The following is a 12,128-nucleotide window of genomic DNA, read 5'->3' on the forward strand; positions in this document are numbered from 1 at the left end:
TTGGCTTTAACAAGTAGTCTGACTTTGAATCTTATTAGTCACTTGCTGAACTAACTCTGCACTGTGCTAAGTTTTGACATTTCTCGTTCATTAAATCAAACTACCGTATCCATGTTTATATTTTGCAGTACGATAACTATGGTGAAGGTCCTCATTATTTTAGAGGAATGTCAATATATTATAATGTTTCCTATCATCTCACGTAATTGTTGAATTATTTCTCTCCTTTGCTCTTCAGCTATCTTCTGACAGTGGCAGGAGCACTGCTGCATTGCAGGAGAATGCCTTTCTTGTTGTTGCTGCATTACTCAATACAGATCACGTTTTGTTGTTACAGGTAAACGATTCAGCACTGCGACCGGCAGGACTTTACTGCAACCAGCTGTCTTCTAGTGATCTTCTGAAAACAGAGTCTGATGGAGCTCAGGTCAGTCAGAGGGGAGCAGCCATGGAACATCTTAACTATTATTTTTTTATGTCATGATCTTGGAAATCTACAAGGCACCACTCACAGAGAAGCATTGACTGAAACCCTCGTGCTGAGCACAGGACGAGGTAGTAGGTGGACAATGATGAATTAGTGGACGTCTTCGAGTGTCAGTGGGTGAGAGGCAGGGGATTGTTGCTGTGAGTTTACATCTCAGAGGGTGGCACACGTGTTAATCATGTGTCAAAAGTAGCAATGAAATGGGCAGCCTAGAAGGGCCCAGCCGTCCTTATCTGCTGTCAGATTCTACTGTATATTTTTTGAGATGATGTCATAGGAGACCAGTGTAAATATCCGACTTCCCTGGCACTGGAATCCCATGATGGAAAACAAACTTCTGTTCCACTGTACAAAGTAAAGAGCATGGACACTTACATTACATGCCTTTTCCTGGAACCTCCCTGGCGCTGCCGTCTCTTCTTAATAGCGCAGAGCAACATTATCACCTCCTACGTGTCCCTGTAAGTTCTGGCGCCCTCCAACTGGCCTTCACTTTTACTACTGGCTTCAAAGTGACATCCATCTTGTAGGAGTTTTCTAAATCCTGCCCAGGCTGGAGCATACTTGCATGCACTGAACAGGACGTGCCTCCACTACTTTAATCAGGAGCTGATCCAAAGAGGATGAGTGACTCCAGTTAGGATTCAACTACACACATCCTTTTCGTCAACCAGTGCCTTTTATTTTTTAACACCCCCGCTTGCTTGTATTGTCTGCGGTACGTGCCTGTAGAAGCTCTCCGAATTTGCGATTGACATTGTCGCTGCCCTTCTTTACCAAGCTGATTGCAAGTGGATATTGTAAGTAGCCTAATGGCTAAGGCTGGTTCAAAGAAGTCAACATTCTCTCTGCTTTCCCTGATGCTCTGGAAACGCAGCTGAGTCTGCTGTAAACAAGACTAAGGGGATCATGGCATGAGGGGTATTTCTGGATTATGTGCTTGCTGGGAGAATCTGAAGTCTGCATCCTTCGCAGTGATCTCATCCCACTGTTTAATGTCCTAAGACTGCAAAACTGAGGAAATCTAGCTACAAGTGTTGTACATGACCTTATATGCTGCCTTTTCATCTATCTATTTTTTTAGGAATTTTGCGAAATGAGTTGTTCTTGTACAAATAAGTGTATCATGTTGCAATTTTTATATCAGTTGAATGTAAAAAGAAAATACGCTGTGATGCAATAGAAAATGTATTAGAGATTATCGTAGAATAGTTGATCTGAAACAAGACGCTGTCTGCAACCCAAAGAACTGTCATGGTTTTAAGTGCTCTCTAAACTTAGGGACACATGTTGAGTTTCCCTCTTCTTTGTGACATCATACATTGCTAGGCATCATCACAGGAGAAACGATGGTAGTGGCTTATAGTTAACACACAGAGCATTCCTCTAAGATACCACACTTTCTGGATTTTTTAAATGATTTCCAACACTTTGCTTTAGTAGTATCAGGCTCTTTAGGTCCCCTTGTAACAATTCTGTCTTTAGGAATCCGAAAGTTTGTGTTTGAGCCCCACTGTCTGCTGGAATTGGCATGGAAGGTCACAGAGACATTGCTTTGTTGAAGGCATTGGAATGAAATTGGTCTTTCCAAACCATTAGTTGTTTTCCACACTCACACATTATAATGCAGTAACTCCTTTTTTTCAAAGACCTGCTACCAAAAAGTTACCTATGATTAATGACTCTCCATCTCAGCCCCCTCACCATTAGGAGTGTTCTGGGTTGCCCGCCATGACTGCAGTTATTCAACATCTATATCATCCACCGCACTTTTAACAATAATACATAAACTTGTCGCGCTTTTACCTTCATATGCCGACATAAGTCAGTAGTTCTTCAGAAGTCCCAAAGGTGCTTTTCCATAATTTGTAATTCATGGACTGAAGCCCCAGTATTTTTGTCTGCCACCCTTTCTACCCTCCATCACCTTAGTAAATTCAATTCAACTCAGTAAGTCTGTTAGAAAGCTAGAGATTATTTTAGGAACAAATATGAATTAATGGATTTGTATCCCATCCTCTTTGTCACAGTTAATTTTATGTAGAAATGTAATGGTAATAAAATATTTTAAGAATCATCTTATTAGAAGGAGATCTGGATACAGGTCATTCTCATATAGCTTAGAAGCTTGGGGTGGTGTAGGTTTAGGCATATTGTAATATGTGGTGGGGTTACTGTTGGTTTTGTAATCCAGTAGCAGTTCAGTCCAGGAATAAGGCAGTATCTCTTTCTCTCTGGTCCTCTTCAAAGGCTCATCCCTGTGCATGCTGAAATTGTAGTGCTACTTGATAACAGCTGCAGGCTGGCCATAATGTGAGGGTAGTCCTTTCTTCAGCTTTCAAAGTCACTCCCTTTTCCATCTTGTTTTTTCTATGTCTGACTGTGGCTGAGGATGGGCTTGAGTAGTACTTCTTGGACCGTTTGTAGAATAGAACAGTATCACTGGCAGGAATTATGGATAATAGCCACAACATGCGTTTCCTCTCTGGTTATCATGGTCATTGTGTCTTTCTCGAACAGTTCTTTGTAAATGCTTTCCTTAAACTGACTGAAATCAGAGCTCTTAGTATCGCTCTCCTCTTTTTGTGCTCTTAGATTGGCAGATAATTTGCTATTTTGCTGATCTGAGCTCACTGGTTGCCACCTAGTGAGGGCCAGCTTCTGTATCTAGCATAGATCTATATTCTATAAGGCATTGTGCATAGCACGGAAGATTTTAAACTTGCATCCTGTTCTCTACAGGGAGCCAGTGAAAGCTTTAATGAAAGGCTTTCACGTGGTTTTAGGCTAATGCTTTGTCTTGCTGTGATCAGCAGCCTTTGTTTTCCCTAAAGACTAGTGTGGATCCATTACATTTAAAATATTTACATTACACCCTAAGCTGCATTAATTCGATAGTCGCATTGAATGAACAAGAATAATTGATGGGGTTACTCTAATGAAGGCTGGGTAAGTAAGCTATCACCATGTAAATGCTCCCTGAGATGTGTTTCAAGTAATTGGAAAGCAGTTTCTGCCTTACTAATGTACGACATCTACTTCCAATGTTGTGGGTGAAGGGAATTCCTTCTTACAAGTTGGAACCGTAAAAGCAGTGTGAGAGCCTGTACTTCATGTGAATAATTAGTTCCCTTGACCTTTGTCATTATGATTCTGAATCACAGATTTTTATATAAAAAATTATTGCTATTTGGATCAGGGACACCGTAAGTGCTTAGAACCCCTGTTGCTGTTCTCCACCCGTGCTCTGCATTGTAAGACTATAGTTTCATCTCAGAGGATTTTTTTTGCTCAGTTAGAAAATGTGGACGCCTAATTTTTCCCATTTATTTGATGAAATAGCAGGGCAAAATATTAAAACTACTTAAAGGCTTTCTGTGAATGTTTAATTTTTTCACTCATGAGTGTTGACTAAGGGTAGACTTTGAATTCTGTATTCTGAAAAGATGAGTTTTGAACTTTGATGGGTAACAATAAAACATATTTGAAAAACATATCTGTCCGATGGTCCCTTTAATGGTATTCCAGGATCCAAATGTACTCTACATGATTTAGAAAAGCGAGTAAATGTGTGTGTGTAGAACTGGAAGACATGCACGTGCCTGCAGTATTGGTAGCTAGATCATTGTATTGGCCCACTTAGTCTTGAAAGAAAGGGGCTTTTCTTTTTTCCCTCTCCCTTATTCCAGTCTTTTCTCTCCTGACAGGTGCAGCAGGTCCAGGTCTTTGCGGACGTCCAGTGCACGGTGAATCTAGTTGGTGGGGATTCCTACCTGAATCAATCCGGCGGTCCAATGGGATCACAGAAGAGCACCTCTTCTGGCTCTACAACGCCTCAGGCCCAGCAGAAGAGCCTCCTCCAGCAACTGCTCACTGAGTAGCCGCTTTCCAAAAGAAAGGAGGGGAAGCAAGGAATGTGAAATTCATTAACAGATATATATATATATATATATAAATATATATATTATATTTTTCTGAGATTTTTGATATCTCAATCCGCAGCCATTCTTCGGGTCGGTAGTTTGTGGAACAAAGAGGTATTTTTGGTTTGTTTTATTTTTGTTTTTCTTTACTTTTTTATGTGTTTTGTGGTTTTGTAACCACAATGGAATGTTCCTAGACGTTACAGGGCCAGGCAGTCCATTCCTTGAGCCAAAAGAGAAACAATTCCTATTTTTCTAATCGGTTGCTGGCACTTCTGATTGCGTATGGAAAGGCACAGGAAGGAAGACCCTAAGAATTGTATGCACTCAGTTTCAGCTGGATCTGTCACTGACTCCAAGACTGGAGAAAAAACGCACCTTTGTGCACCAGGGGTAACAGACTACGGAGAAGAGCGGGACACATAAGCTTCTCCCACCGAAAGCCATTTGTTCTCTCTCAAAAAACGCCCCTGCATCTTGGTCGTATGTACAATCATCATTTTTTCCAAGCGGTGGTGACTGTGGATTTGTAAGAGATCGCTTTTTCAGTCCTCTATTTCATGACTTTGAGGCAGCTTTGAATAACTGCCCTCCCCCAAGAGCAGAGGAGGAAATGTGTCCATTTTAACAGGGCTCGGAAAGAAAAAAACCTGGCAAAACATTTGGAGATTTTTTTAAAAAGCAATAATTTAAGGGTAAATGATGAGGGAGACGTCTTGTCTGTGAATGTACATATGTATCGGATCAATATATTAAAAGAATCAAGTAACCCTCTCATTACACTAGGCTAGCGCAGTACATCTAAGTTTGCATTTTAACCTAAAGAAATGGAAAATGTTTGACCCTGTTAGACTTAGATTTTCACAAATCTATTACTTTACATCATAACATGCGAGGTCTGTCTGTGCTTTTTCATAATTCTTGCACTTACAATAAGTTATGTCTGCAGCTTCCTTTTATCGTGTCTGAAGATGGTCGGTATGCTGATGTGACTACAGCATTCCAAACACTGTTGGCAAGTGGCTGGATTGCTTTTATATGCCTTGAATGGAGTGTCTTTTTTGAGGGAAAATATGTTAAGATGGTAAGCATGAGCGCAGTGACTGGTGTTGTGCAAAGGTGATCATCACCTAAAATAATGTATGTTGGTCCCATGAATGATTTTCTTATTTAATCAATTCGGACCCTATTCTGCCTTATGTTCTCATAGGGAAGCCGAAACACATTATGAAAATGTGGCCCGTTTTATAGAATTTCTGAGTTATTGATTGTTTTGAATGTATGAGTACATTTTTGGTTTTTGGTAGGGGAGTTAATGGGACATAAAGTGCACTATTAAAAGTGTCCATGATCACTGGACAATTTTAACATTCACAAATCACCACAGGATCTAGAAACAACTCGCCAAAAAGTATTTCCAGCTACATAGGATAAAGTGGATACTTTTGGAAGTAGTCGAGGGACAGCACCGTATAATTGATTATTTGGAAAGCCCTTGGGATTATTCAAGGAAACAACGAATGGGAAGACTGGTAGTGATAGTAAAGTTTGGCACTGAAGTATATTCTCAACCTGCAACCTTAGACATCCACCAGATGATACCATTCGGAATTAATAGGGTCACATTTTGTCTCTGTTCTGGCCTAAAAAGCCATGATTATTCCTCTTTCTTTGGCATAAAACATTCTGCGTACCTATGCAATACACACAAGACTTGCATTCACCTGTTTTTCCGAACCTTGTTTCTCTGTTGTTTTTTGTCATTTAATTCAGACTGTTGTACCACCTCCTAATGCAAAAATGCTGAATTTCCCTAGAGAAGCCGTCCTATAAAGTTATGTAAAATAGGAAAGCCAGTCGCTAATTGAAAGCATTCTTAACATATTAAGCCTGTATCACTCCAAGGCATGGCAGACTGATCATTACCCTACTTCATTCTAATCATCACTTATTCTCCTAGTCCTTAAATCTGCTGTTACTTAGCTAATGAACAGAGAAGTCACTTTTGTGTTCTGAGGCTACCTCATCTCTGCAATTTCTTTCAAGTTTCATCTTGGAATCTGAAGTCTGACTTTAACGAGCTTTCACCCTAAGGAGGCTGAAAGAGCATCTGTTCATAATAAATAGAAGCTATCAAGGATCGATTGATTATGCAAACACTTTTCCAGTCTTTACTATTCACTCTAGTCATGGCAACCTATAAGGATGGAAAGCCAACTCACCACTTCATCAACAATCTCATTCCAAGAGTAGAATGTTGCTCCAACTTACGTGAACATAGTGTTACTGCACAACAGCCATACCACAACCAAAGGGGAACCATAAAAGACAACATATAAAAGGGGGGAAATGAAAAGAAAAAAAACTGTACAATTATTTTACTATAAAAGGTTCTTAAAGCCTTTGAGATTTGGAGCGAATCATGTTGTCTCAGGCTCACAGTCTAAAGGCTCATGCCAGTACAAAATCTACAGTGAAGCTATTGTCTGCAAGCTGAGCACTTCAGATTTTTAGAATTCCTTAGTCCTGACCTGGGAGGCCAAACTTATCAACCTGAAAGTCTCAAATTTCACTATACATAAAAACTGATTACTAAGACCAGGGAGTGATTAGCTCTAAGTGCAAAGGTGCATGAGCTGGAGTATCCACTGCAGTGTAAGGAGAATTTGTACATGTGGGTTTTTCACATATTTGCAAACTTAGTTAATTAATTGAACCAATGATTGATGTAGGGATATCTTGTCTTGAGTACAGTGAAGTAGGATCCTCATATAAAAAGAGGGCGTGTCTACCGACAAAACGGTATTTAAATTAAGAGCTAGGATTTCAAATCCTTGATATACTATTGAAGCATCACCTTCCGCAGAGCAAGTTGAGCCCAACCCAGCAAGCATGACTTACCTTTTTTGAGTTTAAGTTCCACATTTCAGTCTTTTAGTAAGGCTACGTCCACTAAACAAAGTGACAGGACCTCGATAAGTAGACCTTTGTAAATTGAGGGCAGAGCAGGCCAGGGCTCGTAAGGTTGCTCGCACACTTGAAACACCAATTGAATGAAACAGCTGTGTTAGAGCTTTAAAATACACTTTGACAATACACTGTAACTGACAAATGGAGAAGAGTCCACGGGAAAATAAAAGGTTTTAATGTTTACTCTGTTCACACCTCAGCGTGGTTAAAATAAGCATCACTAGAACATTTGTATTACTAGCCTTTATTTTGTATTCGCTCCCTTAATCGCGTGGTGGCTTAAATCACATTTATTTTTCTCTACTAATTCCCCACTGGCCAACCTGTGAAAAACTGACGAAGGGTTTAAAGCATCCAGACTGGACAGAGTCTTGTTAGAGAAAGTCACTCCTCCAGGTGAAGAACTGAAGGAATGAACTTGCATCTCTCCTGGCACTCAAGTACACCATGGTGAGATTATTTCTCTCTCGCTTTGCACTGCACTCTGTAGGGTCCCTAGTGATCCAAGCTGCTGACACGCATGCTGGTAGGCTGAAGCAGAATATGAACTCTCACCTTTATCAGTTCTAGAAATAGAATACGATGTCTATCGTCATATCCACCAATGGTGGACTCTCTCCTCAGCCTCTTCAGCTTTTAGTGAACACAGTGCAGTTTGCCACAGGAACTGATCTTTTGGAAGAAAGGCTTGTTGTGTTTCTTTTCTACGATACTCCACAAACTGCCCTCCATCTCCAAATGCTTGAGAACAAAGCTGCCGATACAGTGGTGGTCGTACGTGACACTAGAGATGTAAAGTTTTTCTAGAGACCCTGACCACCAAGCCCAAGCTCTGTTTGATCATATAGGGACACTAGGGATCACATCTCTACTGTTGATCTTCTGTCATTATTATTATTAAGCTCCACTAATCGGGTACTCTAATCATAAGTCACATGACTACTAATGCCGTAAAGCGCTCTGATACCTCCGGGTCTAGCCAGCGCTCTATAAAACTCAATAAATAAAAGAAAAGAAATGCCACTAATGACCCACTATCCGTTCCATTTATAGGAAAACTACGCAGTACACCTTTCTAATCGCTGCTAGCCACGAGCACGAGGCAGAATTAAGTCAATACCAAATAATCCTCAAACGGGGGGGGGGGGTTCAGTTGTTGTCATTGTACAATGGGTGGTGTGAGGGGTGTATTTTATCTGCATGTTCATACATTGCACTGAATACATCTGGCATTCAGAACTATACCAAATGCATCTGGCTACAGTCAACATTTATGGGAACGTAGCTGTGGAAGCCTTTTTCTTGTTTTAATGTAATGCCACATCTTTTCATTCCCATCTGGAGTCCCACACCACATTCTGAACTTTTCACACCTAATGTATAAACACTACAAGGCTCTAAAACTCTTAGCAAATTAATCTCCTTGTCCCTGGGAACTGCTTTTCATGTGGGAAGAACACCAATGTATAGAAGTGAGCAAATATTAATTCTGTAGGCGTGTGCACACCTCGGATGACAAAGTGCTCTTAATCTTAGGTTTTTCTTTATAGTGCTTGCGCATACACCTGCAGGGTACAAGGCCAATCCAATTATTTTGTTTATTTCTGATTCTGCTGTGAAGATGAAAAACCTGGAAGTGTGTTGGAAAATGCCCTCTTGCTTTTTGCTGTTGAAATGGTTCTCAACTCCCACATTGTCAACTACTTTATTGCAGGCAATAGGGACACTAGTGTCTACAGACTCTCTCTTAGGGTACCCTTCACTATGCAAATTGCATAATCATTGTGGCCCTTACTTTAAGTTGGAAACCTGGGTGTTTTTTACGTACCAAACGAAATCATGAACTATTTCCCAAAAAGTACTGACATTTTTGAGTATTTGAATAAAGAACAACCCTTAAGGATGTTATCACTTATAAGCCATTGACTCTCTGACCCCCATCTATCTCCCCACCACTTAAATGACGCATATGTTTGGTTCTTGCAGCACAAAGCCCACACTTACCATCAGCAAAGCTGTTTTGTATATCAGGAGGCTTTTTACACTGTGCCATTGTCCCGCTATTATATATATTTTCCTGGACTGTGCTATCTTTTCTCTAGTGATGAGCATAGATGAAATATGTTACTGCTGCTCTTCCCTGCACTGGCTGTCCATCCCATGGAATGAAAATCTTCTTACGTATCTTGTAAACTTTATTTCTTCGTATACGTTGGTACTGATCCTTCAGACTCTTGGAAGTTGCATGGCAGTTACTGAAGGGAACAAATGAATTGTAAATCCCTCCTGACTATTTCTTACTGTGATGAGATGAAATCTGGTCAGACAGCTCCAGGCCAGTGCTCTGCACGGACAGATCAGTGTTTGGCACAAAAGACATGCATCACTACACTGGTTTTCTGGGTAGTTTGACATTTGATATCCACTGTTTGCAGAATCAAGCGTAGTTGGGTTTATGTTTGTGAAATAAAGTGACTTGAAACTACTACTCTTCAGACTGGGGCTTATGTGACTGGCTTGTACAAATTTAGACCAAAGGCAAAAACATGGATTCATCTCACTAACATTTGGATTATGTTTTCGGAAAGCCTTCAGAATCATAGTTTCCTCCCAGGACTTCATTTTTGTCCTCGCTGTTAGCAAACATGTCTACATCACACAAATATGTTTAATCACTTCAGTGGTTCCTCGAAACATTGATGATACGTTATTAACCATAGACTTGTTCAAACTGCATAGAAAGCATGTTTCATGGTCTTATTTTAAATATATACAGATTATTTGTGCACAGACGTACTTTTAAGGAGAGTCATTCTACAGTTTAAGTTTCCTATAATGGATCTTACTTTTCAGGGTCAGGTGTCTTTGATGCATATCTTGCTACACTAAGGGTGTTGAAGGTGCACCATAAGATCTTATATTCTGTTTTTTGCCTCCTCTAAGAAGTAAGAATATTCAACCACATAACTTTTGTCCTTTTCAACCTCTGCAAACTTCTCTTCTTTAGACTCATTTCACGTCTGCACTCGCCTGTATTGTTTTCACAGCTATTGACTTAAACCGATCAATCAAACCACCTACTTTATCTCAAAATTTATTGGGTTGGAAAGTTTGTCAGCATTTGCAGTAAAATGCCTCTGCTGTTTGACATCCTACACTAAACAAATGTAAAACTTCCTCACATATTTTCTCTATCCCAGATCATCATACTTAAATATTGACGTGCTGTCCTCTATCATTCTCCCATAATTAGGCAGATGCTCCAATGTGAAAAATAGGAATTACCAGATATATAAAACTCAACACCACCTCCCAGCTGATCTGGCCTTGTAGTATGTCCAGGCTATTGAAAGCTGTAGCTACCTTGTGAAACATCATTTTTATGCATGTGAATTTACCAGCTTCGAGTGGAACAAGGATTAAATAAATAATTACCAGTGCAGTGAAATCAAAAATATTTTTTAAGTAGTTACATGCCTTAAAACACTCCAGTCAGGAATGAAAATTCATTTTTAACTCATTAACAATAAGGTTTTAACTGTCTTATCTGGATAAATTCCTTAAAGGATGTAACTCCAACCTTCCTTTAGAGCTACTTACCGTTAGGTGCCTTCTAAAACCTCTCTTGCTCTCCTCCATTTAGATGCACCATCTGTTTCTTCCACCTGTCTTTTACCTCCTTCATTTACTTCCTCCAGTCTTACTCCTCTTTTAGTATGTCGTCATTATCTCTCTGTAAAAATATTCTGTTAGGCTGTGTTGGTGGGTGAACATTGTAACAGTTGGAATATAAATCCCGGGTCTGCATTGGTTTAAACAAGAACAAAACCGCTCCACCTCTTACCCGAGACGCAGGGGATTTTGTTTAGGCATGGAACTACAATACAGTTTTGGAAAAACAGTTTTCAAATATAGATAGAAAAGCTATAAGTTGTAGTGGCATGTATGTTGGGCACTTATGAAATATTACTATACTTCATAATCTGTTGACCAATCTCGATCCTCCCTTGAGATGTTTGGAGGAAAACGTAGAATTTCTTCCAATTACCACCATCCATGCCTCCAAAGAGCTATGCAAAAAAATGGTCCATACTGGTTTGCAGCACAATTTCCAAAGCCCATTGACAGAATGGCATTGGTTTTACAGACAGTTTAAATAATATGGGCATGCATTAGATTTAGCCTCTGTATTTTAAAAAAAAGTATAAAACCATTACTTTCTTTCATTTTACCTTACAGCTATTCTAGCTAGATTCTATATTCAATTCCTGGGGTGGCCATTATCTGCCAGTGATAGTCATTATATTCCAGTTACCGCCACCATATGCGCAGACACTCACAAACAAACACTTACATCTGTTCACTTACAAATGGATACTCTACAGACATGCTGATGTATGAACTGTCGCGCACACACTGTCTCCTACTCTGTCGCTCCTTCTGCTTTCTTTGTATGTGACCCTCATAATGTTTTATTAAAAATGATTCCTCCTAATCTAAAGTATACTGATTCTCTGATAGGTTGTGGTGGGGAAGAGTGTATTTTTGAAGTAAAGGGTGATTATGGAAATTCCCTACAAATATGATTTGAAAATGTGATTGATATATGCGGTTTTGCAATGACTGTTCTCAGCATTAATGTGGCCTGGTTTATACAAAGTTTATCACCTCTTTGTATTGATCAAAAACAGTGATTACTAATGTAATGCTATAACTCCTCAGACATTCAACTGGCTGGGTGCCAGGTC

At 39.8% G+C, this 12,128-nt stretch overlaps 1 protein-coding gene across 6 annotated transcripts in view; it reads left to right on the top strand.

Moving 5' to 3' along the window:
• NCOA1 (nuclear receptor coactivator 1) overlaps window positions 1–4,518 on the top strand; it is a 986,743-nt gene extending 982,225 nt beyond the window's left edge. For all 6 annotated transcript variants that reach the window (XM_078649914.1, XM_078649919.1, XM_078649916.1 and 3 more), the window contains 2 exons: window positions 338–427; window positions 4,195–4,518. In XM_078649914.1, coding sequence (XP_078506040.1) covers window positions 338–427; window positions 4,195–4,368 — 264 coding nt within the window. In that variant the 3' untranslated portion in view covers window positions 4,369–4,518. The remainder of the gene's footprint in view (window positions 1–337; window positions 428–4,194) is intronic.
• Window positions 4,519–12,128: the final 7,610 nt, after the last annotated feature.

Source organism: Lissotriton helveticus, chromosome 6 (genome assembly GCF_964261635.1).
Source record: "Lissotriton helveticus chromosome 6, aLisHel1.1, whole genome shotgun sequence".
NCBI classification, from domain to species: domain Eukaryota; kingdom Metazoa; phylum Chordata; class Amphibia; order Caudata; family Salamandridae; genus Lissotriton; species Lissotriton helveticus.